Source organism: Dicentrarchus labrax, unplaced genomic scaffold, assembly GCF_905237075.1.
Source record: "Dicentrarchus labrax unplaced genomic scaffold, dlabrax2021, whole genome shotgun sequence".
In the NCBI taxonomy this organism is placed as follows: Eukaryota; Metazoa; Chordata; class Actinopteri; family Moronidae; genus Dicentrarchus; species Dicentrarchus labrax.
The window spans coordinates 10,391,382-10,413,552 of NW_026136719.1; the positions used below are offsets into that span (position 1 = coordinate 10,391,382).

Consider the following 22,171-nt stretch of genomic DNA (forward strand, 5'->3'; position numbering starts at 1 on the left):
ATAGTAAATCATTGTCACTGAGTCATTATTCATCCCAGCAGGTCCATCAAACTGCACAGTAGCTCTTATCTGTTATTTTGAGCAGAGGAAATGAAGTATAAACACTACTCTAACGCTACATTTGACCTCGTAATCTGGTAATCAATTTCCGAATTATTGCTAATATAAAATAAGAACAATTGAGACATTGGCTGTTTAAACAGTTTACTTGCATACATTCAGTGATGACGTAACATGGCAGTATTCTGTATTGAAAAGAAACTCTTTGTCATTGCTGGCAGGAGTATAGCAGCTTTCATCATTTTGCTATCTGATAACTGTAATGAACAGCAGATGAAGAACAGTGCACGGGAATCCCACATTTTGTAAAAAGAAAAGGTATTAAAAAAGTACGATAGTGATTTGTGATTTCAGGAGCTTTTTATTAAACAAAATCTGTCTCTCTTGGAACACCTTGTAAGTGTAATTTATGTGTCTGGCGTGCCTGTGTTGCGTCTTTTCTTTTGGAAGTCTGTTATCTTCATGTCTATGACAGTTCTCTCTCATTCTCACTGGCTTCAGCCTCGCCTCTGCTGGGAATACACAACCTTGAGTCTGAAATGTGTTTACATTTTGAGCATGTTACAAATTATCTGCTAAGACTAACTTTGCGTGACTTGGCAGAAGCCTTCACCTTGCTCAGATGTTGTTTGGGTCAAATGTATTTCAGGGGTTGGCTCTCTCAATTTGACTGTCTTTATCTGACAGGGGTTCTCCAAGCCAGATGTGAACCCAGGGAAAAGGGAAAACTCATGCTATGTGTTGGTGTGTGTGTGTGTGTGTGTGTGTGTGTGTGTGTGTGTGTGTGTGTGTGTGTGTGTGTGTCTGTGTGCTTAAATATGTTTTTGTATGAGCGTATGGTGGAGGCACCCTGCCAATATGTCTGCGATAGTTTTTTGCACTGACAAGACTCCACTTATACTCAATACAATATAAACTCAGAGGGAATTAATGTGACATTTGACCATGTCGATATTTTTATCTTCCATCATAAATTAATAGATTTATCCTCGAGTTGTATTACCACGTCTCAACCTCCCTTATCAGATTGAGTGATCTTATTCATTTATATCTCGTGTCGAGGATTGTCTAAGGACACTAAAGTTTTCCCAGAATGTTTCTTAGCCATGTGTATTAAATCTTCTCAAAGAAAACATCAACAGATTTGATTATCTTGTCATTAAATCAGCTAAACTGGGAAATGGACTGCTTAATATCTCCAGAGGACTGCAGTAATATCAGAGTTGGACACTGTAGTTGCTTAATGTGTAATACCTTTTCTCTACAGGCTTGTACAAATGATAGAATTAAAGGCTGAATAACCATAATTTTATCAAAGATTAGACTAATCCTCGAACAGTCATTTTCTAATAAGATTGAAATAACAGCAAATAACAGATCACACATTTTGTACTTATCATAATACAATTTTATCATGTACCAGAAATGAGTCCAAATCACTCGAGATTACAGATATTTAAAAAGTTGTTATTGAATAACAAGGTCATCTTTCTCAGTAATGGTCGGCATGCAAATTGTAAAAAAAACTTTATTTCTCAAATCAGATTTATTGAGTTATCGAGGGTGTGTTGAAGTTACACAGTATCACAGTATGTCAGCAGAACCTCTTTCTCTTCATCTTACTCTAGAGCTCGCTGCTCAGCTCCATAGTCTCATCAGTGGCAGAATAAAGGCATGGTTCATATGCAGATTTTTCTTTCTGAGGTTGCAATATAACAAAGCAATATTTTTTACATTAACATTGAATTAAAATACTTCTTATAATGTGAAATTGTTGCTAGTTCAAGAATCAAATTAAGAATCAAGACACTGTTCACAGATATGGGTTGTACATTACCAGGTGAAATAATGGCTTGCTGATTGACAGAGTGGCTTTGGACGAAAGGTAGAACATTTAGTTCACGAGTGCCAGATATTCTTCTTAAAAACTGTCTGACCAAAGCAGGAAAAAGTGCTTGTGAATACAAGAAAAATGACACCAAACATGTCCTGTGTTGCTCTCTTTCTGCTGGATGTGTAAGTAGGTAACTGTCACGTGTTAACCAAAGGAACTTAAGCTAGTTACTGTGAGATTTTTATATCTTATAATGTTAAAAAAACACACTAACTTTCTAACTCAATCTCACTGTACTTCAACAGTTGCCCAGTAATGTGCAACAATGCACACTGTAAGAAAACAGGACACTTTAACATATAACTCATCAGTTAGTATGGGCATATTGCAGTGATGTCATGCAGAGAGTTGGCCTTTAAGATTGAAATTAGTATTGATTAGGTGTGGTAAATATAAGTGGACCTCCTGGTAAATGTTTTATCTTAGTCATACTTAGTAAAAATGGGAATGTCTTAACACTAACTAAAAACAAATCTCCTTATAAATAAATATGTGATGTTATAGTGTATAGGATTATTAATTTTGATGGAAAGAGATTGCATAGCATACACATTTATTATGTTCACTTTGTATTTTAATCTGGATATCTTTTCAGCAGCAGCAGAATGTTTTAGCATTTCAAAATCACACCTTGATAATGAAGAGGGAATCAGTGAACAGCTACAATGCATCTGACCAGAGTTCTCAATGCAGGAAGGACAGACAGATCAGAATAGATCATTCTCAAACCCTACTTACTCTTCTGAACATGTTATTGTAATTCATCGTGCCTCTGTTTGTTTTTTGCGTGCTCTGAGCACTTGTACCATTAATAAAAGACAAGTCCAGCTTGCTTCAGCACATCGTGGTCAAGCCATATCTCTATGCTGGACCTTTCTGTTGATCATACAGGTCTCCTCAACTGGCCGGGTGTAGATCATCTTTGGAAAAGGATACAATCCCGACTGTTCATAATACATTTTACTGTTTTATAAGAAAATACTTAACTGTTTTATAAGGAAATATGATATTTAACTCAAAATAACAATAACATCGAGTTGTGGATTTACAGTTTGTATACCAGTCAAAGTTAATTGAAATATTTTAGTATTTTCTAGTTTCAGCGTCTTCTTTGAGAATGTTTGGGATAGTTTAATGTCGTCTGATATCTGTTTCTTTATCTTATGGATATTACAACATATTATAACATAACAAATCTACAAATGGAGGAGAGTGGAGCGTGATGTTGGTAATGAGTATATATGTGTCTGTTAACATATATGTGATTGAAGTCATACACAATTTACGACTCATTAGTCCTCTGCTTTTTCAGTCCACCCTCCTCTCCTCCTCCCTGCACTTCATCGGGATGAAGTGAGATGCTATATGCTCCCTCCTGGTCCTCTTCCCTCGCATTGGCCTTCCCTTTTGAGACAGGGCTATGAACATTTCTTTGCCATTTTTAGTCCACTTTGCAGAGGAATAAGCATTGAAGTAGTTTTCTAGGAAAACCTCCTTGAAGTTGCAGTTTTCATTGTAGATCCTCTGTAAAAGACAAGACAAACATTACAGCACTGATACAATACAATCTGCTGTTGCTAACATATTGTCACTTCTTGGTCTTGATTATTTAAAAGGATATTCTGCAACAGTTGTTATATTTCAACTTGACTGTGGATTAGCTGCAAACAGTGTAAGACTTTTCTCATTGAGGAAAAATATTACCTTGCCTTGCAGCTGTCCAGCCTTGCTCATAGAGATATAAAACTGGCTCTTCACGCCTTTGATAGCCAGTATGCCGCCTTCAGACACTGTCCTGATCTCCAGGATACCTGCCAGACGTTCAGACAGTTAGGAAAATGAGACATATCACAGCACAGATAAGACACTGTTGACATCCAGCTTTCACTCCAGCTCCACACTGCTCTCAACATTCATCTTCATTAACAAATGGGATGGAAGTTCCTGTGGTTAATCAGTCTGTGGTCTCTCTGGCTTCATTCAAGCCTTGTTAACTGGCCTGGGTGGCCATTACACAAACCACAACCTATGCCATAGCACATATGGGAGACAGATTAGGCCTCTCTCTCCTGGGATTGAGAAAACTACCTCCTTGAGTGTGCTTTGCACGCTACATTTTAGGCCTGCTCTTCAACTCTGTGGGAGAGTAAAAACACTTATGCTTAACTATTTTGGTTTGTGAATTTTTTTAGATTTATTATAACGTTCAACTTCAAAGAATGGGGGTATGTTTGACTATATTTCTTGGGTTTATATTAAAAGGCCATTACTTTAATTATTAATGAAAATATTGTTTTGAAAACCTGAAACAAATACTACTAGTCTTTGCATTGAAACACAATGTGTTAAGACTTAAAGAGTACATAGGTAGAAAATGCAGAAAACAGGCTAGAGTGGGCAACTTTTGAAGGCTGAGATTACAACTTTAAATATACAAATGCAGATCATATATACAGCAATATTTCTAAATATGTATTATATTAAGAACATATTAAGAACACTGGCAGTAATGATTACAGTATGGTGTTTCACCTCCTTTGAAACTGAAGGAGCAAATTACTTGCTGGACTCACTGATTATTAGATCTACTTGGCTCAATTAAACATTTAAAATCTTTGTTCATCATAGAAAAAGCTTTTACATTACAGGTCCAGATCATTGATTTGTGGGTAATATAAAAATTGTGTTGTTCATTTTTACATATTGCAGAAATCCTTTCATTTGACAGGCAGAGAAAAAAGGAAAGAACTCTATTAAAGCTCTTCAGACGGACATTGAGCATGCTGCATTTTAGTGTCTGATCACAAACAGATGGCAGTTTCCCAATCTTAAAATGTTGTTTGTGTTCTGCTTGCACTTGATATTTGATTTAATATTACTGCCCTTTGGCTGTGTGCTCATATTTATTTAACCCAGCTTTACGATTACAATGTTTGATTTTATTAATCATGACATGGTGAAAGTTCAAATGAATGCTGTTAGAGCTACATCTTAATTTGTAAACCCCTTATACATTCAAAGTCAGTTAACTATTCATCTCTTAATATACCATACATTGTTTTTTATGGTTGTTAAGAAGCATAGCATCTTCTGCTATTCCCATAATATTACATGTAACAGCTTCAGTTGTTTGGTCTACTGTAGAAAGATGGAACACACTTCCACACACACATATTGTTAACATTTTGGCTCTGACGTGGATAGCCTCAGGCCATCCTCAGCTTTAACAGATTTGTTATCACTCTCTGGTCCAACCCCTGGCTGAGTAAACTAACTTGTGGGTAATCCCTAATCCTGCTTTTTCTGAACAGAGTTCGAATCCAGTGTTTACTGGATGTTGCAGACAGCCTTCCAGGAATAGTGCATTACTGTGCAGTGGAATTTCAAATACCTTAACAACACGTAATGTCTGGAAAAATGTATTTAATTAATTTTTATTCTCTTTGTCTTAAAATGTGATGTCTAATCCTTATCTGCACTGAAACCACAAAATACTCTGTATCTTTATCAGATTATCTTTATTACATTAATAGCGAGTACAGGATACAATCAGTCTCTCAATTATTTTTAAGTGGCTGCACCTGACACCAAGTCTATAATGCCACAATCTGAGTGCTTTTTCCCCACATTTATTTAGTTATTGTCTTTTAATTCAGTTTTCCAGTCGTTGTGCTGCGGTTGATAATTTCTTGGAAGTTGTTTATCTGTTCTTTGCTGTGGCTTAACAAAACCTTTTTATTGATATTATTATCACAATTTTCAAATTAAGTTGTGCCATAGTCTTTCACTTGTATACAACATGCTAGTAATGACCATTTTACTATGTTGACTGATGTAAATCTATCTGTTATCATTATATGGGTTTGTTTGCTTTTGAGGATTTGTTTACACATTCAGTACATAATTTTGCTGGAAACTATTGCAATGCCCCTGACCAGAACACACATATTATGTTTTAGAAACATTTCTAGAGCAAACGATAAACGGACCTGTACTTGTCTTCCGATCACTCGAAGCGCTTTTACACTACGTGCCACATTCACCCTTTCATACACATACACATTCACACAGTGATGGCAAAGTCCATCGAGCAGAAACTAACATTCATACACATTTACACACCGATGCACGGCATCAGGAGCAATTTGGGGCTCAAGGATACTTCGATGTGGCATCAGGAGCCGGGGATCAAACCCACAACCTTCCGATTAAGGAACGACCTGCTCTGCCTCTGAGCCACACAACTGTTTTATTCTATCCCAATATCAGTGCTAGACTTTTCATTGCAAATACGAAAGAAGAAGAAAGAAAGAAGCAGATGTTTAGATTTATTTATCTAAACAACCATTTGAAATGTAATAATGTTAGAAAAAACTGCAAGAAATTAGTTCACTGGAAGTAAGCCTACATTTTTTTATTGAAGAGGCAGAGGGCCAGAAATAATGCAGATCCAAGTTTCTCATTTTGGTTTCTTCTTTTTTACCTTCTCTTTTTGTAAACCCCCCCCCAAAAAAAAAAAAAACCTTTATGCAATCAGCCTTTCAGGGCTTCTTGTTCACTGCAGCCAGAAAGTATGACTCACTGATTTATTACATATATATCCACACCAGTCTCTTCAAAAGCTTATTGGTTAAATTTCTGTCTGCCTATAGCGTGCGATTGTCAGCCACATCAGGGTGGATCAATTCGTCTGTCTTTCATTGCCAATTGTTGCACAAGCATCTTCTCCATCCACTTTGAGGCATTTCCCTGTCATACCAACATTCCAGCCAAAGCCACACTGTCAGATAGGAGGAAATGATAACTACTTAAAACATCCTCACCATGACAGAGATTTCCAGTAGTATCAGAGAACACGAACTTTGAAAAGTGTTGGCTCAAAAAGAAACTATTTTAACAATTGAATGTGTTAAATTACAATTACCATGGCTAGCAACTCTCATTCGATTCATTGGTTAACTGGCGTGTAGTATTTGACAAACTTTGCTTTAAATTTTTTGGAATAGTAATTTTGGACTAGACACGGTAAGGTGGCTGTCTTTGTTTGAGATGTCATTTTCTAACCAAAGGATCATTAGAAAGTGAATATCATCCATTTTCTAATTCTTGAATTCTAATTTCTAATATATTAATGCTAATTCTTTGTCCCGATATTTCATCCTGAGACTGTACATTTGTGGGAGAGTAAATACGGCTGAACAAATGTAAGCCAGTGCCGATGTGAGCCCGAGGTCACAGGGGCCTGGCACCCATCAGTCTCCAAGACCCTTCAGTTTACTTCATTACAGCTTGTGTTTACATGGTGTTATGGTTTAACAAGCCAAAGACCCCGCCTGCTTCATTTTACCTCTGTCACTTTGGCTGCTCTAACAGAGACTCATGACCCATTAACACTGTGATTACACTGTAGAGCACTCTGTACAATAACACCTCCCACGTGCTTCTGTCACCTTGACAGGCTAAAGGTTCTTTACTGACTCAGTGGAAAGAGCTCAAAACTACATTTATAACATTTAAATGGGTAGATTTGTGTATTTTTTCTATTACTAATAAATACAGAGAAACTTATTGAAGCAGTGGTTTTATAATAAGACAAGAAGAGTCATCCTTACTGTGGCAGTTGGTAGGATCTTGAGTCCCATTGATGTTGCCATTGTCATCAATTGTCAGGAACCATTGCGTGCGGCTGAACAGCTGTCGGATGCGCACATCTCCTCCCTCCATGTAGTCGTAGTTCCTGGTGTGGCGCTCGTGTCTGGAGCAGTTCATGATGGCGGCAAGTTGCTCTGGAGTGCAGTCACTGTAGACCACACACACACTGCCGAACAGGAAGATTGCATGCAGGTACAGTCCCGAGAACAGATTTTGAAGGTTCCATGTCAGCATCCATTTGCGCATTATAATACAATGCAGTGGGAATCAATGAACAACATACTGAAATGTGAGATAGAGATCTGTGTGCTATCCCTCAGCCCAGCGATCCCCTGATCCCTGACTTGTGACACTTGTGTTGGGACCTCCGGGTCCCTGTTGCTGCAGCAGGGATTCCTAGTGGGATGTTGAGACAGGGTGGTTGTGGAGGACACTTTGTGAAGCGGGTTGGTGTTGGCTGAAGCTGGAGAGTGGTGTGAAGAAGAAGACAGGTGGAAGTATTATGAGTTGTTGCCTCTCTTTAGTCCTCAGTGATGGTGTGCGTTGACGGCTCCATCCTCTTGAGACCATAATCCGACAAGGGACGTCATAATCCAGTTCAGGAAATGTTATGTAGGATATCACTATAAAAAAAGACTTAGACTTAGATATTTTTACTCACAGGTACACTTTTTATACAAATTGAAAGATTTTTGATAAGCAGCTTCAAAACAATAATTACTAATTTCTGGGATTTACCAAATTCTATAGTCAAGAATTACAACAATTAAAAAACAACTTTCAAAGAGGTTCTCGTTTTCTGTGTTCATACGAATATGTATTCTACATTTCTTGGCAGTAAATACACATTTCTGTGGTGTACTGTGACAGGCAGAGGTCTCCCTGTCTTAGACCCAGAACAGTGAAATATAGTCTAAGTCTATTATCTCTTCTGTATCAGCATACATACAATATTTACTTTCAAACAAACTATGCAGCTTATCTTGTTAAAAAAAATCTTTAGATTTTTAATTTAATGACTTACATGTGCTCTGAGTGACGACAGGAGTTGTCAGAGGTGTTTTCCCTTTCAGCAAGAGTTTTAATTTGAAGACTCTTTAGTTCTAAAGCTGTAGTTTCAGTTGTAAACCAAGCCCAGTAATGCAGTAAATCTAAGCAAGAGCTGGGAGCTTCTGTCAATTCCCATGGATGTCTCCCTGATTCTGGCAGGCTGACTCTGTGCATCTTCCACTGTCGCTGTGCACTCTGCTTAGATAAATGCCTTCTGCTGACCTCACTTGAGAGCAATTAGATCCCAACCAGTCAGCTGTCCCTGGCCAAGATGCAATGGAGAAACACCCTCTGCCTGCTTCTCACTGTCACTCACCCACCGGACATGAGAGGGAGCTATAAACTCTTAGAATAGCAGGCTCTCCTTGGTATGCACTCCTAAATACTTTGAGAAAATTTGCATGCACATTCACCTTCACAGAACTTACTCCAACCTCTCTGCCTTTTCCAAGAAACATATTGCACTTAAATAGGTTTGTGCTGTGCTTGTAACAGATCTCATAATGACTCACATTTACTTAAGCAATGGTTAAGATATTTACTCTGATGACAAAGCTTTAAAGAATTCCTTCCCTATCATTTTAAATGTCACAATTAATTAGTGGTTTTGCTTAGCTGCACTAAATTATTGGCATGGATTTATTGACTCAAGTAAAAAAAACTTCAAAGAAGCCCTTTAGTTCTCATTCTTATTGAGTGTAAAAGTAGGAAGCGATAAGTTATGGTTGGCAGGTATCCATCCAAGGGGAGAAAAACAGAAGACATAACTGCTCAGAAGTAGTCATCTCTGTGGCAGGGGTCATGCACTCTTTCACTTTTTGTGTTTGTATTTAAAGTCACAATTTATTGCCTTACATACCTGGCCTTTCCTTGGACTCAGTACTTCAAAAGTTTATATGGGCCCTAATGACGCGCTCCCCTGGGGAGGTCAGGGCTGCAGGCCTGAGAGAGAGGGACTTCTGGACGCAGCAGGTCTCCCTCTCATCTCCAAACTGGGAGTCGTAAACACCAGATCTATTAAGTGTCACTCTGGCCTGTTCATCTGTCCCTCCTATCACCTCAGAGACAGTTCACACACACGTCTTTTGGACACATAGGCCAAGGAAACATCACTTAACATATCACTTCAGGCAGCCACCATATTATACCAGAGAACTAGACATTAAAATCAAGGATCAAGGAAATTAGAGAAAAGCCCCAGCACTTGGGGCGCCAGCACCGCCAGGTGAGCTATCAGGGCGCCCCTAGGCAAATACTTTGTTTGAATCTTGAATTTAAATAAAATTGTAGAAACAGGTGGACTGCAGTTTGAGAATTTTACAGACCCACTATACATAAATTGATATCTTCTCACGGTGTGCGTGACCCTCAAAGCTGTCTTGCCAGGGGCAGCTATCACCTGGTAGGGGAAAAAACGTTGCCAGGAGAGGGGCCAGACAAGGCAATCCCAAGACCCCTATGAATTGGCCTTAGCAGAAAAGAATGACCTTGCCTGGAATCTCGAAACTGGGGCCCCCTCTTGTAGACATGCCTATAAGGGGAGCTTGCCGGCGAGACGTTAGTGGTCAATCCCATGGGCTCTGGTCATCCTCAAAACACTGCAGAGTCTCCATGTGGGCTCACTTCATGCCAGGACCTGTGTTGGGTTATAGTGCCATGCCAGTTGGGTGACAGGCACAGGTGGAACCCTTAGAGGAGTGACCCTCATAATGTCACTACCCTGGTGGGGAAGAAGCTGGAACTAGTGCAAGAGATTGACAATACCAACTAGCTGTAGCTATGATCCAGCTATGATCAGCTGAGGAACCAAACTCATAGGTAGGGGCTGTACTCTGACCCTTTCCAGAGATGCCCAAGGTGAGAGGTATGGGGGGCATTTGGGAATCCAAAGATTCCCCTGGCTATTCTTGCAGTATCCAGTCTTCTTGGAATGTCTGTTATGGACTGACTTGTGCCAGAAGTGAAGGAGTTAACACATCTTTAGGTCTTCTACATGAGGAGGTTTGACTATGAAATTGGCAGGTGGATTTGGGCAGCAAAACCCTCAAATTACTAGTCTGTATACGTTCTAAAACCATTCCTAACATGTGCTCATGACCTTGAACTGAAAGAATAATATCACAGATACGAACAGTTCATCATGCGCCAGATATCTAGAGCCAGGAACTGATATATCCAAAAGCCACTAAAGATTAGTCAGGCATCTGATTAGTGTGTGTTCCTCTGGAGGTGTTTCTAGTCTGTCCAACTGGGTGCTAACCCAGAACATGTGTGAAAGATTACATATCCTATCTGACTTGGGAGCACCTCAGGATCTCCCAAGAATAGCTTGTAAAGAGAAGGACATTTGGGATTATTTCCCCAGTTTGTCACCACCATGACCCTGACTCTAAGAAACCTTATCAGTGAGGCTGGTGTGGAACGATGTTAGCGCTCCCCCTTGTGAGTTTTGGGATGGTGGTGAAAAAGTTGGTTTCCAGCCTTGTGCTATAACACTCATTCATCCTACTGTAAACACACACCTGAATGTCCTATAGATTAGAACAGATTTATAAATGACTTTTCTTTGTTTTGATATCTCCATTATATATCAGCTATCAGCAGCCCTCTCTAAATATCGGTCGACCACTAATGTAAAAAAATTAAATGATGGAAGGCTCTTCCACTTCCTTTTCACTTGTCTTGGGGAAAGGTCACTTCCTATACTGTCACTCATCCAAATGCTGGACATTTAATTGCATTTTTTGGGGTGCTGGAAGAATGGGGACTATGTATCACTAGATAAGCAGTTCTCACTTTGTGTTGGGTCAGTGGGAACAAGGAAATGATGTCTAGGGGGACCTCTTGAAGATGTGTAACAGATTTACTCCCATGATTGAATAGCAAGTTGTGTGAAAATGTAAAGGTTTAGGTAGTTGAACAGGCCATTAGCATGCAGATGGGACACCTCTTGAATAGTTGATTGCAGCAGTTAAATGTACCGCTTTGTAGAGTTTTTTAAGAGCCCCAAGTTAACAGGTTAAGGGCAACATCATTGACCTGATGAGGAAAGGGGAGACAAGGAAGTTGTAGACTTTCTTGTTTGTTCTTGAATGGCGTTTGGGTTAATCCATGTGACCTTTGCTTTGCTTTTATCCTCTGAATGGATAAATTATCTTTGTTACAGTAACAGTTTTTTCCCCATAGATTGTGCAGAAGTGGCTTAAACCTGCATCCTTTCTAACGGCCAGCAGGGGACGACTCCAATGATTACAAATCAGTAATCTGTCTGATTGTAAGCTTACGAGTAAATAAACCTACTTCTCACTTAATTTGTTACCTCAGTAAACATTTTATGGTCTCAATCGCTAGTTTAAACAATGATCCCATTTAGAGCACGGCTACCACGTAAATTACCACAATGTGTCTTTGGTTCTCAGTCAGATCCAATCAGGATAGAGGCGTAACATTGTTTATCTCCCCAGCTCCACCCTCTCGTCCAATCACAGTCACTTCTGGCTCCAAAAAAACAAGAAGGTGACGGCCCTAATGCCTAATTTGTACTCCACAAATCAATGGTTGACGTCATTGATGGCTATAGCCACTATTTAATATACAGATGGTTTTCCCAAGTATTCATTGCTGAAGTAGTCCATTGTTTTGCTTGTCAAATTTCTCTCATTGTTGTGTTCTCTCCAATCCATTAGTGTTTTAAGCCTCAGCGCTCCGAGACTGTAAAATGATCTGCTCGAGGACTTACTTACTATCATCTATACTGGATTATAAATGACTCCTTACAAACACATCTGGAGACACTGTTCTTTTAGTTGTTTCTTGCATTTTTTGGTTACTTTTTCTCCTTCCCTTCCTTTTTTTTTATACTAATGGTTATTATTAGTAGTAGTAGTAGTAGCTGTGGTAGCAGTATTACTTAGTGAAATTGTGAAATTAGACTGTAATGCAGTGCTGCGATAAGATAATCATAGGGCTACTAGCATGCCTGGAAATGGAAACTTGAAAGCTGTGCGTCCTTAGTTGTATAGCGTATATACTGTAGTCATTCAGAAAGTACTTGTACTTTAATCTTATGTGTGTGTGTGTGTGTGTGTGTGTGTGTGTGTGTGTGTGTGTGTGTGTGTGTGTGTGTGTGTACGTGCATATGTGTGTGTGCAGGTAGTTTGGTTTTATAGCCTGAATGGCTGCCTTCTGCCGTTCAAGGATCAAAGGCCCAGAACTGTCTGGAGTTTACAGTAGCATAGGAAGTGCAGTGGCCGTGAGGCAGGCACACTAAACATGCGTGAGTGAGCCTCTTTAAATCTCAATGACTGTATGCCTTCGCTCCCATCAGTCTGCCTCACTACTTTGTTTATCTCTCTTTCTTTCTCTCTTTTTCTGTTTCTGTTTTCTGAGTTATTTGCTGTTTTGACGAAGCGGAGGTCAGCGTTTAAAATCGTACAACTCCTTTTAATGGATTCTGATTGTTGAATGTTGTGTTGAATGTTGTTGAAGCCAGTAGAGAATCTGTGAGGGTTTTGATGATTGCAGTGTAACACGCAAACATGCAAGCTCACCATAAACTCAAATCCCGTTCCAACTCCAAATTCAGACTAACCTCCAGCTCTAGACTCAGAGCCTTGCTGTGTGTCTGTCTGCTTCATCCAGCATAAACTCACCGTGGCATTATCATCAGGCGGTCTCATTGCTGTTTTTTGTTAAGTTTAAGTGTTTATTAGGCTTACGTTTAACCTTTCCTACAGCGTTGTACCATTTTATAGAGAAAAAGTCATTGTTTTAGTAGTTTTGTGTTGTTTAGCTGCTGAGTAGTTCAGACATGGTGAGTCTACAGCATTAAACTCAAGAATTTGGGGATTTATGTACAAATTTCCCGAACAAAGTACAATGTTGTGGAGAAATATTTGTCACACAAATCACACATCACTTTGTTATCTAAAGGCCCACTAGATAAGCAGTTGTTCAACAAGTTGTTTCCAATCTCCAATCGCAGGACAGGAATATTGCTTTGTGATTTATCACCCTATTGTATCTGAAGAACCTCTTGGAGCGTTAGCACATGAGGCTAGATCAACAATTTATTATACTTTCCACTATTACTGCAGAGACATTGGCCTATACGCAGGGTCTGCTCTCAATACTCTAAAAGCATTCCTGGAGAGAGAATAGACCGTGTGTGTGTGTGTGTGTGTGTGTGTGTGTGTGTGTGTGTGTGTGTGTGTGTGTGTGTGTGTGTGTGCGTGTGTGTGTGTGTGTGTGTATGTGTGCTCTTTACCCTGTCTTGTAGTGATATGACTGCATTTATGCTGGGAAAATGGATTATATCTAAGGTCAGTCTATTCTTAGCACTGTTTTAGACTGTTTGGGTTTAGCTTTTGCTTTCTAAATTCCATGATAATTGGGGATCTCTAGGGATGGAGCCTCACAACATTAGCTCCAACTATAAATAACTAGCTTACAAACACACACATACACACGCTATACACTCATACACTCACACACACATTGGTACAGTGGTGCAAACTTTTTAAGAAAGATTTTTTTTGGGGGGTAAAATAGCAGTTGAACTGCTTGTAAAGCCAGTTCACTTCAAAATAATTAAATACTTTCAGTTCACTGAGAACAGATCAGAAACAAAATACTTAATTCACATGGATTACTGGATTACTCATATAGCGTAACTCAAAAACGTAATCACACCAAATAAGAGATGCTTTAACTCCTGTAAATTTAGATTATTTGTTTCTCTTTCATTCTAATAAAATGTGTCAAGTGAAACAATGTCTGACTAAAACAGCAGGCTTCAAGTGTTGAGGCTGTACTCACCATTCAAGGTAGTGTACAAAGAGGGATAGTGAAGCTTTGTCTGCAGTACTCTGTTAACACAGCATATGTATACATAGTCACACACATACACACACACACACACACACACACACTGCCACTCTGCTCAGCTCTTTGAAGCTTCTCTTCCTGGGTCCTGCTGACACACAGAGTGTTAGTGCAGTAAAAGGTGACACATGGTCAGAGCTCAGGTTGTCACTGCTGCCTCTGATCTGAGGTGCGAGATGGAGGTTCATTTTATGAGCTACTGGGATTTGTGTTAAATGAAATGCATTCAGTCAAACTCCGCACTGACAGCATTGTTTGCTTTAGAAACGTAATCTAAGCCTGTACTTACAGACCATGTAGCTAGATTGCATCAGAATGACAAATCTAGCAGCACAAATATGGTGTCGCGGTAGAAGTGAGTATAAAAATTTTGTTTCAGAATGTTCTGTATAACATGCGATGATTTGTTGGTAGACACCCGTCATGATGTTGTAGGCAGTTGCAGTGCATTAGGGCCGGTGTAATCGGCCTTGTTAGAGAATGTGAACCAGCGTTGTGCTGCACTGTTGGGGGAATACTCTGATCCGTTCTAATGCAGGAACAGCTGTTAGGGATCACAGTTTTAACTGCTCACCATATTTGTTCATGTATCAGAAAAAAAAACAGAGCCATGAAGAAAGACACGCTCTGACTTAGTGGCTTTAAAGGAGAAAGAAGTTCTAAAATAACCACTTTGAGTTTCAGAACAGCAGACAGTTTACATTGAAACCCTGTAATTCAGTTCGTATTTATATTTTGAAGCATAAATGCATGAAGAAAAGATACCAGCTGTTTTCTGGGGCACAGATGAGTTTTTTGTGCAGCCTGTAAATTATAAACCTTTGACCAGTTTCTTTGTATTTTAAAATTGAATAACCTTGTTTTTACCCCCTCATGTAACATCATATTCTCTTCTTACATATGGGATTCCACGTTGCCACTCATCCCTCAGGTTGTGTGTTTGCTAGCATATTGGGGTCAGTCTTATGATTAAATGCAATACAATATATGTGTACATATTTGGGTTTCTGTGTGTATTGTTTTGTGGTCAAAAACAGCCTTCACTTGCATTTGGGGGTTTCAACCTACCAGAGACAATCAGACTGCGTACCCATGTGTCATTTCCATCACACAGCCAGCAAATTCTATTACCTAGTCCAATCCACAATCTGTCGACCTAAGCACATTTTTTTTTTGGCAGACCAGGGTATATTTTCACATAGATTTAGACACAGGCTGTAGTTTTTAGTGCAGTACAATTTTAATGTGCTTTTTGTATGAACACATGCTTATTAGTTTTAAGAATATAGTCCAGTAGTTACCTGATTCTTTATGGTGCTGCATGACCTCCACATCCACAACATTCCCATCATGGTTGGCTCTTTCAAAATCGAATGCACTGAGATAACCCAACTGTTAACACATCAATGGATGACTGGTTGTAGAGCTCAGGAATAAAACATTTTAAAGTGCCTCTCAAAGTCTGACTTTTAAGTTCATTTTATAATATCTAAATAAAAGTGTACACGTGGCCTGAAAAATTTTATATATTGTAATAATATGTCTCATGTGATTGAATGTATTTATCTCTGCAGCATTTTCCACTCTTTGTCTTTCTCCATTTGTTTACATTAGTTGTATGTGTGTTGAGGATTGGAACAACATGGATTTTTGCTACCTCTGCCAATATGAGCATTTTGATATCTTTCCAGATTTGACAACAATGAGAGGAGAAACAAACGTTTGCACCTTACAGCCTCTCGTGTAAAGATCTATTGCACTAATCCCTTTTGGGGTGGTCTCCCTAAAGTGAGTATTCGGTCCACCTGTTTGATTTGAAATTCTGCCATGAAATTATATACGGAAGATCATAATCCCCAGAGGATGAATAACTTTCACAAACCCCATGTGCATGTTATATGGAATAGCATGTACAGCCTCAAAGAGTCGCTAGCATGGCTGTAGACTCTTAGTCTTGGTGTTAAGGTTTCAGTTATGTGCTAACAGGAATTTATTTTGGAAAATAGATAATCTAATCTAGTGGTTCCTAGACTTTTTACACCACCTACCACCTCAGACAATATTAGGCTCTCCAAGTAACACCATTATGACCGATGTTAAAATACACTAGCGTAGGCCCGATTCAATTTTTTTATTTTTATTATAAATATATATTTAGATCCTCTATTCAGCCATTAGAGACATTTTATGCAGAAAAAGAGGCAGATTATTTAGTTGACGTGCTATTGTGTATATACATGTTACATCATATTATAGTATATATTAATGTAAATGTTCATAATACTAGCAGTCATTGAGTTCTATATAGTGCTACTGTCTCAAAGGCCAAACAGTGAGTGGTAATTGTTATTTTTTTATGATCTCTGTGTGTCATTTGTTATTCTTGTTTTCTCTGCTCAGCCAAGTCTTGGTAGGTTAAATTTCAGTGGTCACATCCACATGAAAGGACCACTCAGTTTTTGTTAACCTTTATGTTTGAATCTGAAGCCTGTAACATTCACGGTACAATTGGTGCTGAAGTAAATTGTTTATTGGAAATATTTCTGCTGAGGAAAAAAAACAAAAAACCTGAATAATGGTGAAATGGTGAAATGCTAAATGGCCAAATTCCATGCCAAATTTAAAGTGCAAGTCAAGGATTATGAGCAAGAAGTTCTTGCTGTCTTTCCCTTTCTCGATTCATTTCTCTCTCCTGTCTCATTTATGGCCTTTGTTTGGTCCCTTGCTTTTTAGTTATCTTAACTTCAATATCATGATTGAAAATAGCTATGATATAAGCTATATTACAGCATATTTCTCTCTTTAACCACGTACTCAGTTGCCTTTTCCCTCCTTCTCTGACTCTTTGACTATTCATTATATATGTGTGTATAGATATAAAAATGATATTTATATAATTTTGTCTGCACTAACTCTACATTCTGTTAACGGGTCAGAAAATGTATTAGAGTCTACATTTATACGATGCATTTTCCCCCCAGGAAGTCAACTGGGCATTGAAATTGGTTTGATTCTGTTGATATCACAAGTAGCAGTGTTTTAAAAGTATTTTTAAAATTCCCCCCCACCTACAGGTGTAATGTTGTAGTGTAAAATACCCTTAGTTTGACAATATCTTGTACCAATACCATTTTGGAAATCACAGTTTTGCAGACATGAATCCAAAAGACCGGGCTGTTTTATTGATCAGGATTACATAAAACGGAAATCATCAATCGAATGCTTATGTGCATAATACATGTTACATACATTTAAGTCTCATTCAGCTGGTTCTTAATATATTCTATGAGTTTTGTAAACTTATGTTAGAGAAAAAATATCATCCCTTGATGGTATGTTGAGTATCAAATTTGGACTAACCAAATAAATTGTGGTCATAATCACTCCCAGCAGCCATGTGTTTTATCTAAAGAGAGCTTTATTTAAAGAATTATCTGAAATTAATATGTCAGATAACACTCTGTACTCTGGGAGATTGCTGTCACGACCGTTTTCAGAACCACAGTTGCTTTCCCCTTTGACACAAAATACTTCCAGATGAGTCTTTGCGTTACTCTCTCTTTCCTGTTTTTCTCACTTCACCGACTTTCCCTAGCCTTTGCCTCTTTGTCACGTTAGCGGTGTCTGTCTGTGTTTACAGGCATAAAGCTGGAGCGCAGGTTGTTTTACAATAATAATGACATGTTAAGCCCCCAACACAACATGCTTTTAAAAACAGACTAACAAATAGCTTGCTAATAAAATGCCATGGCTCATCTAGGTGCAACACTTTACATTCTAGTGTAATCATAAAAGTGAGGGGGGAGGGGGGGTTCAAACAGCAGGGTGCAGTGATAATAACATGTATGAGGTTCAAACACACCAAGTGTATTAACTTCATGAAAAGAGCCATGTGTGGGGCTTCACTGAGCTAAATGGGGCACTTAATGAACTTGGCATGAATCTGGCATCAGAGGAGGAATGTGAAAAGGACGACTGGGGTACTAGTGGGCTTGGGGGGGAATAAAAGATCACCAAAGTTATTAAAATTCATCCTCAGGGGAACATGAATGTCTATACAGCCTAGTTGTTGATACATTTCACAAAAAAATCATACATTTCTACCTCATGATGTGAGAGGAAAAGTTGGGGAATCACCAAAATCATTAGGATTCATCCTGTGGGCACCATGGATGTTTGTACCAAATTTAATGGCAATCTAACCAATAGTATGAAGATATCAACTTCATCCTCTGGGGGCCATGACTACCCCTAGAGCGATGCTGCTGGTGTTTCAAAAAAATGTTAAAATACAGGCTGAAACTCATGAAAATATCGGATAACTGGGAACAATCAAGGCCATTTGCAATAATTTTTTTTAACTTGGCTGATAACCCGGTATGTGGTTTATGCTGGCCCACGCCGCAGGGCTGGGTGTGATGTGTTATGAATATTCCACCTAAGCTTGCACTGCTCAGCTAAGACTATTGCAACACCTGTGACAGTTTTCTGGATAGCCTCCGGACAGGACACACAGATGGATTGTCCTTGTAATACGGACGTCTCATGAGAAAAAAATCATAAACTCATTGTGGAGCACTAGAGTTACTATGTGATATTATAAATCAAAACTAAAGGTTGGCCACAGTCATGAAATACTATATTATTTGAGATGATAAAATAAGTTAACTTGTCATACTGTCTGTTTTTTTTTTTTTTTCAGTTATTTTAATGCACTTGAAAGTGGAATTGGTTAAATAAACCACTTAAGAAATAAGATTACAGCTTAGTTTCCTTATATTTGAAGATGTGGGTTTTACCTCTTTTTTTAGAATGAAACATGTTCTCAGGACTCATGTCTGGAGGAATATTTGGATTTGCTGAACATGGAGCAGGCTGCCTGCCTGTTAAAGGACTTTGATAAGGGGACTAGAGGACCATTGGGACGCAGTTCACAAGTTTCTTGCCAGATCATGCCGCTTATAATAATTGTTATGTGTCCTAGCAGTTCTGCACTGGCTGAGTAACACACTGTTTTCCCCTCTCGCTCTCTTTAATCTCCCTTTCTTTAAGATTTTAGATGTTTGAATGTTGAATGTCTGTTTTTGTACAATGATAAAATTGTGCAATAAAAAACTCTCATAAGCAAAAAGAACTAAAATATGTTCAAATTGGATGAGATTTCTGATAACACTGTGTGTTTTAGCTGGTAATGTGGACAACCATTGCACCTCGTTATTTTTAATTACCTTCACCTTGTCTTGTTACTGCCGGCTTTTAACATACATCTGCTGGTCTTTCTATCAGCACACACTGCCAATGCATACCACCGTAAATCTTCAGTCTGTATCCATGCTAGAAGCTCTGTTGTTAACTATCATAAAACAAAATGGTTGGATGAGTGAAACACGGTGGGACAACTTTTTTTATTGTTGTTATTTCCTTAAAGCACTAGTGTGTAGGGTTTAGTGGTAGCAGTGAAGTTGCAAATATCTGAACACTACTCACGTTTGTATTTGATGACCTGGGAATGAGAAGTGAAGTGTGTTGGAGATACTAGGGTGGCCACAAAACCCCTTAAAAAAGCGTGTTTGGTTTGTCCGTTCTGGGCTACTGTAGAGACATGGCGATTCAACAGGGCGGACTCCATGGAAGGCGAGCATTTCTATATAAAAACAGCTCATTCTAAGGTAATGAAAACACAATGATTCCTACGTTTAGGTGATTATACACTAATGAAAACATACCTATGAATATTATATTCCATTTCTGCCAATAGATCCTCCTAAATGTTTCACACTGGACCTTTAAAAAAAATATTAAAGGTGCACTGTGGGAATTTCTTGTAATGAAACAAAGTGTCTATAGATACCCTGAGTGGATCCTACATGCATATTTATACTGCAGGAGGCACATTTTTAAGCTTTCAATGGTTTGGTGTGGTCACTTCCCTTACACTGTGTACCAGTAGTTTCTGCACACAGTAATATAACAGAGCTGCTTGACAACTTTTTTTCACTCTTGTACAATATAGGATTGGCTCCAGGCAATCCAAAAATAAAATGTGTGCCCTCAAAGTAGATTTACTTAAAAAAAAAAACAGAAACCAAAGCCCAAAAATAAACGAAGAAAGTGAACGCTCTGTGAATCACTTGTATGGAACACTTGAGTTGTGGTGTGGTTTGGAGTTGGAGTTGTTACAGACATACAGACAGCAGGAGAGGCCAGCGAGGGAGTCAGTGAGTGGAGTCACCTCCAGCCGGCACGCACACACACACACATACACGCACACTCACACATACACACACACACACACACACACACACACACACACACACACACACACACACACACACACACACACAGAAACACACACATTAATCAGCTGTCCTTCACTTTTGTATTGGCAATGGTAATTAGTGAAAATAATAAGCAGACAAAAAGGACTCATGATCAGAATTAATCTCCCTCGAGTGAAAGGCCAAATAAGATTCCTTCTGGGGCAGAGCTCGTTTTGGATCCATCTGAAGTCCTCCTTAATCTTCTCATAGCTACTGGCTTTAGTGGAGCCATAACCATAACACTGAGTCACTCAACTGTTCATTAGCTTCTGAGAGGAATGTCTGTGTCATGTGTTATGACAGAAGATAACGAGAGCCAGTATTTTGTGTTTTATTTTCATAACCCTCATTATAAAAGGATGACAAGTTCATGGATTCATGAGTGCGTGCACACACACACACGCGTGCAGGCACACACAGATAGGAGTTTATATGCAAAGATTTTTCAAAACATGGAGAAAAACAAATATCTTTTTATCAAGTTTACATCTATCGCTTTCAACACTGAGCATAATCTCAGTGGTATTTACATGTTTATTTGCATACACAAGTTAGTCATCATTCATGTTTGTTTGTCCAAGCAGATTATCTATGCAGATGTGAATCAGCGTGTGTGTTTGTGTTTGTCTGTGTGTGTGTGTGTGTGTGCCGAGGCTTGTCTACGTCCATGTAATGTATTCATGTGGTTTTATTTTTGACAAGTAAAGCATCGCTGTCTGCGGCTTTTAGATAACAGTGCCTCTCAATCTCTGTCGTGCCTGCCCTTCTGTCCCATTGTAAGGATGGATGTCTTTTTAATGGTGAGGGTGGGAGAAGCGGAGCAGAGCTGGAGAACAGGAGCTGATGTTGGAGGCAGAACAGACACATTACCCCTTTGAATTTCTGATAGCCACTAACACGCCAGGAAGTTTCTCCGCCTGCCTCGTTTGATTGGTCTCGAGGTGATTAGGCGATGACAGATATTATGGCATCAACATAGGGTTTCCTCCATTTCTCTTTGTCTTTAATTCCATCCATGTTTTTTATCTCTTGACCTTCATCTTACCCTGCTCAGCGTCACTGTCTGGGCATTATTTTGGCAGGGTCACAGGTCAGAGTTTCTTAGTTTTTCATTAAAGTGCTCTATCACCTGGGAAGACTTGCTTTAGGGGGAGGAGAGTTTTGTAGCGAGACAGAGAAGGATGAACAGGGGTTGTTCGTGTGGAGAGCAGGTGTTGTCTAGAGGAAAGGACCTGGTGCGTGTTGTGTATATGTATACGTGTTTGGGTGTGTGTCCAACAGAGACTCATGTGAGGCAACATGCATGCGAGAG

General features: G+C 39.0%; 1 protein-coding gene across 1 annotated transcript; it reads right to left on the reverse strand.

The window, feature by feature from the left end:
• Positions 1-1,570: 1,570 nt before the first annotated feature.
• Positions 1,571-9,059, reverse strand: fgf7 (fibroblast growth factor 7). Its single transcript, XM_051379280.1, has 4 exons — positions 8,631-9,059; positions 7,567-8,229; positions 3,659-3,765; positions 1,571-3,478 (listed from the first exon to the last, which is right to left on the reverse strand). The coding sequence occupies exons 2-4, from the start codon at positions 7,850-7,852 to the stop codon at positions 3,263-3,265; spliced, it is 609 nt and encodes a 202-aa protein (XP_051235240.1). The 5' UTR covers positions 7,853-8,229; positions 8,631-9,059; the 3' UTR covers positions 1,571-3,262.
• Positions 9,060-22,171: the final 13,112 nt, after the last annotated feature.

Excerpts from the sequence above, each read along its gene's own strand:
- fgf7 (XM_051379280.1), bottom strand. The coding sequence starts at position 7,852 with ATGCGCAAATGGATGCTGACATGGAACCTTCAAAATCTGTTCTCGGGA. Across the intron at positions 3,766-7,566 it reads AGATCCTACCAACTGCCACA|GTATCCTGGAGATCAGGACA; the intron begins GTAAGGATGACT and ends AACGTCTGGCAG. Across the intron at positions 3,479-3,658 it reads CTGGACAGCTGCAAGGCAAG|AGGATCTACAATGAAAACTG; the intron begins GTAATATTTTTC and ends TGTCTTTTACAG.